General features: G+C 37.4%; 1 protein-coding gene across 1 annotated transcript; it reads right to left on the bottom strand.

The window, feature by feature from the left end:
• Window positions 1-2,320: 2,320 nt before the first annotated feature.
• Window positions 2,321-3,280, bottom strand: LOC124518062 (olfactory receptor 2T6). Its single transcript, XM_047087885.1, has one exon. The coding sequence runs from the start codon at window positions 3,278-3,280 to the stop codon at window positions 2,321-2,323; it is 960 nt and encodes a 319-aa protein (XP_046943841.1).
• Window positions 3,281-6,907: the final 3,627 nt, after the last annotated feature.

Genomic DNA, 6,907 nt, shown 5'->3' on the forward strand with positions numbered 1-6,907 from the left:
ACCACTCAACAGCTTTTGTAGTGCAGTAGAAGGCTTGGCTGTATTTACCTCACCCACCACAACTAGTGCCTGTCAGCAGCAAAACATCACTGAACCCAGTGAGGATTTTTTCAGACTGGTAAGAACACAAAGCCTGGCATAGCACCATGCAGAAATGGCCCAAGAGGTCTGGGATATGGTTCAAGTTCTTCAAATGGGTCTACAATTAAACCTAAACACATGCATTCTCTGGATTTCAGCTTCCTAAAGAAATTGTACTAAGTCATTTCCAAAGAATTTGCCAGCTCTAGCTTTCAAATGAAAAACTACTTCTTTTCTTCCATTTTGAAATGTTATCCAATGGAAAACCAAATGTTGCAACAAAGAAAAAGTGGGCTATTCACTTTTTCTTTGAAAGAGAAAGATTTATAAAAACATCCCCACACAACTTACATCTAGAGAGACATTCCAGAAATCTAATAATTTTAATGAATTGAAGAAACTTAAAATGGATTTGTGAATTAACTGAGCACTTTTTTGTCTCTCATCTCTCAATGTCTTCTGATGTAATAATTAATTACCATTTAACAAATATAACATCATAGAATTGACCTACAGAGGATTAGTCTGCATTTCTGCAATAATACATGATTCATTTTCTCCAGCTCTAAATTTACATAAAGGAAGAATGTTTTCAGTTGTTAATCAAAGAAAGATGTCTGGGTTTTCTAAATACTGATTTGTGTGTACTTAAGTATTCCCTTTGAAGTGTTCTGACTTTAGTCTCTTTCAAATGTATACACCTCTAACCCTTTCATAAACCCCATCAATATGCCTTTAAACAATGTAATAAACATCACTAGTTTTTATGAGAACACTGACAGTGATCAGACTATGTAATATTAACCAGACATTTGGGAGCATTTATATAAATTAATTACAATCAGAGGAGTGGTGTGAGATAAGAATTGGAGTTGTATAGTTTGTTGTCACCTTGGTTTCCATACAACACCCAGTGCTCATCCCAACAAGTGCCCTCCTCCCCGCCCACCACCCATTTTCCCCTCTTCTCCAACCCCCCATCTACCCTCAGTTTGTCCTCAGTCCTTAAGAGTCTCTTATGGTTTGCCCCCCTCTCTCTCTGTAACTTTTTTCCCCTTCCCCTCCTCCATGGTCTTCTGTTAAGTTTCTCAAGATCCACATATGAGTGAAAACATATGATGTCTGTTTTTCTCTGCCTGGCTTATTTCATTTAGCATAATACTCTCCAGTTCCATTCACATTGCTACAAATAGCCAGATTTCATTCTTTCTCGTTTCCAGGTAGTTTTCCATTGTATATATAAGCCACATCTTCTTTATCCATTCATCAGTTGATGGACACTTAGGCTCTTTCCATAATTTGGCTATTGTTGAAAGTGCTGCTATAAACATTGGGGTACATGTGCCCCTATTCATCAGCACACATATTTATTTTTATCAATGATCAAAGCAATAGAAAAGTAAAACAACAATTAAAAAAAAAAAAAGAACTGGAATCGTAACCAGCATAGAGGGTTGCTCCAGGTGGTATGTAAAGTTTTTTCTATAAGATGTTTTTCAGGAGCCCAACTCAGAAGACCCACATGAAAAGGCAAAGCACCAAGACCTTTAGAAGAGGACATGATATGTGCAGACATGGGATTTAACACAGAACCATTTTGAGCCAGATCAGAGCTGAAGCATGTGCAGAATTCCCCTGAACTTCTCTACCTTTAACTTTAGAGGATTACAACACTAAAATCTGCTCTGGAGGCAGATCCTAGGCAATTTTTTGAACTTGAGACATATGCACTATCATGTAAATGTGCTAAGTATGCACAGTAAACCTGGAATGCCTAAGTAATAGAATACGTATAAGTTTCCTAGTGTATATGCAAGCTTCTGGCCTCTGCCCCATCTGCATACTAAATAAAAGCTAATTGCACTATCCCCAAAGAGATACAATGCTTTAGGAAATACCCCAGTATTCTTCTTAGTTACTGCAAGGAAATAAATGCTTCCATACCAGACTGACCGTATGCCTTGTATGTGCTACTGGCTTGCATTCACCAAGCGAAGGGACCCATTGCGTCCAGTAACAGAATGGGAGGACATGGAGAAATAATAAACACCAGTGGTATTTAGGCACTCTGGCATTATTCATGTTACAAGGTTTCACATTTTTGACAAAATTAGTGCTGATGCACTTTTCAGCATAACTGGCATTGGCAGTTGCTGAATACATTAGTAATATTACCTATGGTATAACCCCAAGTAACAGCACCCATGCACCCCTGAGCAGATGTGGATGATTTAGACTGTCAGAATCCTTCCCGTGTCACACCACGAACCCCTTGACATCTTGCCAAGACCCTTTTAAAGGCCCCGGTTACATCTGTGTTTCTCAAGCTGTAAATGAGAGGATTTAACAAAGGAGTGAGAATGGTGTAAAAGGCGGAGAAGACCTTGTCTTTGATCGGTGTGTGGTAGGATTGGGGAACCATATATGTATACAGGGCGGCCCCATAAAACAAGGTCACCACCATTATGTGTGATGAGCAGGTGGCAAAAGCCTTCTTCTTCCCTTCTGCTGACTTCATCTGGTGCACTGTGATGAGAATTCGGGCATAAGAAGCAATTATCACAGAGAAGGGGATCAGCAGCATCATGACACAGCAAACATACATTACCATTTCATAGGCAGCTTTGTCACCACAGGCCAGCCTCAGCATGGTAGGTGCTTCACAGAAGAAGTGATTGATCTTGCGGGAACTGCAGAACGGGAGACTCATGGTGATTGGAGTGAGGAGGAAGCTGTCCAAAGCACCACCAAACCAAGAGCTGGCCAAGATCATCCAACAGACCCGGTGGCTCATAAGAACAGGATAGCGAAGCGGGTTGCAGATGGCCACATAGCGGTCATAAGCCATGAGTCCTAGCAGGAAAAATTCAGCCCCCACAAAGCCCATGTAGAGAAAGTGCTGGGCTGTACAGGCAACGAAGGAGATAGTCCCTTTGCCCACAAGATAATTGACCAGCATCTTGGGCACAATGGTAGAGATGTACATCATGTCAATGAAGGAGAGGTGGCTGAGCAGGAAGTACATGGGGGTATGGAGGTAAGGGTCTATATGGATCAGGAAGATCATGACCCCATTAACTATCATGGCCATGAAGAATACAACACAAATTATGCTGAAAAGGAAGCCTGAGGTTGCACCATGAGTGAAGAGCCCTATGAGGGTGAAGTCACTGGAACAGGTTTTATTGTCTCCAACCATGGTGTTAAGTTGGACCTAGAGTGATAAGGAAATAAGTGGGGGGTTAAAGAAAATTCCAGTAGATAATATGAATCATTTAATATGTAAGTATAAGCATTAGTAAATTAAAATTACTTGTATAATATTAAACATTTTGTTCATGTGTATATGTTGTGGGGTGGATTTGCAGGTTCTTTCTTGGATATTTCTTCTTGTTGAGGAACAATTTTGAAGCTGAGTCTCCATGGCATGAAGACGAATGGATATTTGGCAATTGATCAGTTTAAGGGAGTGTAGTTATTATTGAAGAATGTGTGGACTCCACAGACGCTTCACCTAGAGTTGGCTTCATGTTTATTTAAAACACGGATAGGGCTGTACAACAATTGATTGAGTTAATTCAAATAACCAAATAATTTAGGAAGATGTTTTATTGAATTGAGAAGTTTATGGCAACTATGAAACTGACCTGCCTCATCTAGACATAACCATTAAGTTGTAGATATGGCTGAAAATTATGCAATATAGTAAATTGGATCACTGCATTGTCCATCTGATCATTATTCAACCTTATTTTTTTCTTCACTCATTTGTTGAATTAGTAAATTGTACACCTGAAACTACTATTATACTGTATGTTAACTAACTGGAATTTAAATAAAAACAAAAAGATAAAGTGATTCTATTATATAATAAAACACACTAAATAAAATTACAGGCATTGTTCATTAAAATATCAGAGAACCTGGGGCGCCTGGGTGGCTCAGTCAGTTGAGTGTCTGATTTTGGCTCAGGTCATGATCTCATGATCAGTGAGCTGGAGCCCCGCACTGGGCTCTGTGCTGACAGCTCAGAGCCTGGAGCCTGCTTCAGATTCTGTCTCCCTCTCTCTCTCTCTGCCCCTCCCCCACTCATGCTCTGTTCTCTGTCAGAAATGAATAAACGTTATTTTTTTTAATATCAGAGAACCTGAAAAAAACACACACACTAATGCCCCATAATTATGAACTACTCTCAATTATAAATGTGGATTAAAATCTCCCCCAAATTAATATTAGTTATTAAACCCAGCAATGCATTAAAAAACCATATCTGCAAATCTGTTCATATAAACCCACTCCCTCTCCTTTTGTTAAAAAAATAATGTTTATTTTTGAGAGAGAGAGAGAGAGAAAGAGGGAGAGTGAGCACGAACAGGGGCTGAAGCTCAGAGCCCAACACAGGGTTCAAACTCATGAGCTGTGAGATCATGACCTGATCCAAAGTCAGACGCTTAAGTGACTGAGTCATGGGCGCCCCTCCCTCTCCCTCCTAATATGCTTTAAAGTTCAGCATTATTTGTGGGCTAACGATAAAAGTCCTGAATGTGGTTTGCATGAACTTTGGTAGCCTGAATATTCAGGACTCTGTTCTCTAGTGCTTTGTCAGTTTCTCACATTTGTCTCCAAGAAAATAACCAGACTCAGAAGTCCCCCTTGCCTGGAACACAATTATTCTCTATTTATGTGGTTTCTATAATCCCAGGTCTCAGCTCACATAACTTCCCACATGGACCCTTTCTGGTGTCAGTAATAGTGTCAAATAGTCTCATGATATGTTAACATATTTGTTCATAACATCAACAAAATATTGATACACAATATCAACAAAAATGATGAAATAGCTGGTACTAAACTTGGAGAAAAGTGTAAAATTAATACAATGCACTCTTAATTGAAATTCTAATAGGAACTTTTTTCTGGAGAAACTTGGTGAAATAATTCTAAAGTGTATCTGAAAGAATGAGCATATGTTAAATGTCCAGAGGGAAAAATGTTAAAAATTGACAGTACATTCACCTCTGTAACACCTATGCAAAATATGGAAGCTGAACAACTAGACAGAAAAGACAGATTAGAAATAAACATCCCTCACCACCACCACTCTCCAAAATATACAGGAAATCATAGCATGTAAGTGGTTGCTGCACATAAGATTTCAAATAAATGGAAGGATTAATTTAATAATATTTATATGGAAGTGAAGGAAAACCAAAAATATCACCCCAAACTCTTTCTCTGACATAAAAGTTATTTTGAGCTGAAGGAAATTAAGCAGAAGCAAACTCAGATAATTCTCTTTTCTACATAAAGGCAGAATATAAATTATCCTTTTCCTAGAGACAGACTCTTATCAGCCCAGAGATGGCCCCTAATAAATCTGCAAAAAATCTTACTCTATTTGTTCCCTCCCTTATATTTACATTTCCAATGTGCTGCTCTTGGAAGTCTAAGAGCCCTATAATTTCTCTACAAACTCATTGTTCTTTTTTGAAGATGCTATATAAGTCTCAGTTTTAAGACATCACCTTGAGTTACTTTTTTTTGTTTTGGTTTCTCCTAGGTGTTATACACTGTATGCATTAATAAGCTGTTTTTCTTTTGTTGATTTGTCATTTTGTTAAAGAATCTCACCTAAACATTACATGAATAAAGGTAAAATTTTGTCTCCCCTACAGATTAAAAAAAAAATTACAATTTAGAGTTAAAGGTTAAGACTTTTCTTTTAAACTCACAATCTTTACATCAGGTGGCTCAAAAGCTTGAGTAAAAAATATATTACATTTCTAAAAGAAAACTTTTAGACAAAGAAATATTATTTTTTTCATAAGAAAAAGGAATTTTCAAAGAATGACAGTAACACTTAGAATATTCTTTATTTTAAGATTTTATTTTTAAGTAATCTCTATACCAAATGTGGGGCTCAAATTTACAACTCCAAACTCAAGAATTGCACCCTCCACTAACTGAGGAAGCCAGGTACCCCATACATTTAGGATTTTCAGTATGAGAAAGCAGGTTCATGCACTCTTACACACTGATAGCATGAGTACAAATTAAAAGATTTTCTCTAGATGTTTTTGGCAACATTTACTTTATATCAAACATCTTTTATAAACATCTACACTTCAGCTATTTTTACAAATTTATTCTGAGGAAAAAATAGTATGAAGATGTGAGTATATGCAAAGATGCTAATCAATCATTGCTTTTGACAGTAAAAATAAACTGGAAACAATCTAAATAATCAACATCACCAGACTGACAAAATAAAACTCTCTGCAGCTTACCTTGTACCTATTGATAATAGTGATGTAGTTTAGGGTTTCTGGTCATGTAAATATGTGCAGGATGTATTTTTGATTAAAAAAAATACTACTACTCATTTACAGAAGTACATATGTATATAAAAATTATAATAATCTATACATAGTTTAGCAATTTTAGCACAGAGATAAGAAAGAATGAGCCCAAGGGCAGAGGCTCAAGAAACAGCAACCTTGAGGCTCTGCAGAATTGAATGGCGCTTGAGGAATCAGGAAGACACTTTACCAGAGCATCATAGAATCTGGTTTATTTTACTTACTGAATATTATAAACTTTATATTTAGTCCCTTTCCAAGTAAAATGGACTAGATCCTGATGGTAATCAGAGTCCCATAAACATATCTTGAATCTCTCCCTGATGCTCTCAATCTTTCTGACCAGGGAGAACACCATCCTCTTACCCCCATGATAGCTTTTCCACTTGATTCCACAACTTGTAGCAGTGTGCCTAAGGTTTCTATTTGCTCCTTCTATCTTCCCAACTACAATGTGACATATTTGA

The sequence above is a fragment of the Lynx rufus genome, unplaced genomic scaffold, assembly GCF_022079265.1.
Source record: "Lynx rufus isolate CCGP_SWC_20201006 ecotype Redwood Valley unplaced genomic scaffold, mLynRuf1.p SCAF_1, whole genome shotgun sequence".
NCBI lineage: Eukaryota > Metazoa > Chordata > Mammalia > Carnivora > Felidae > Lynx > Lynx rufus.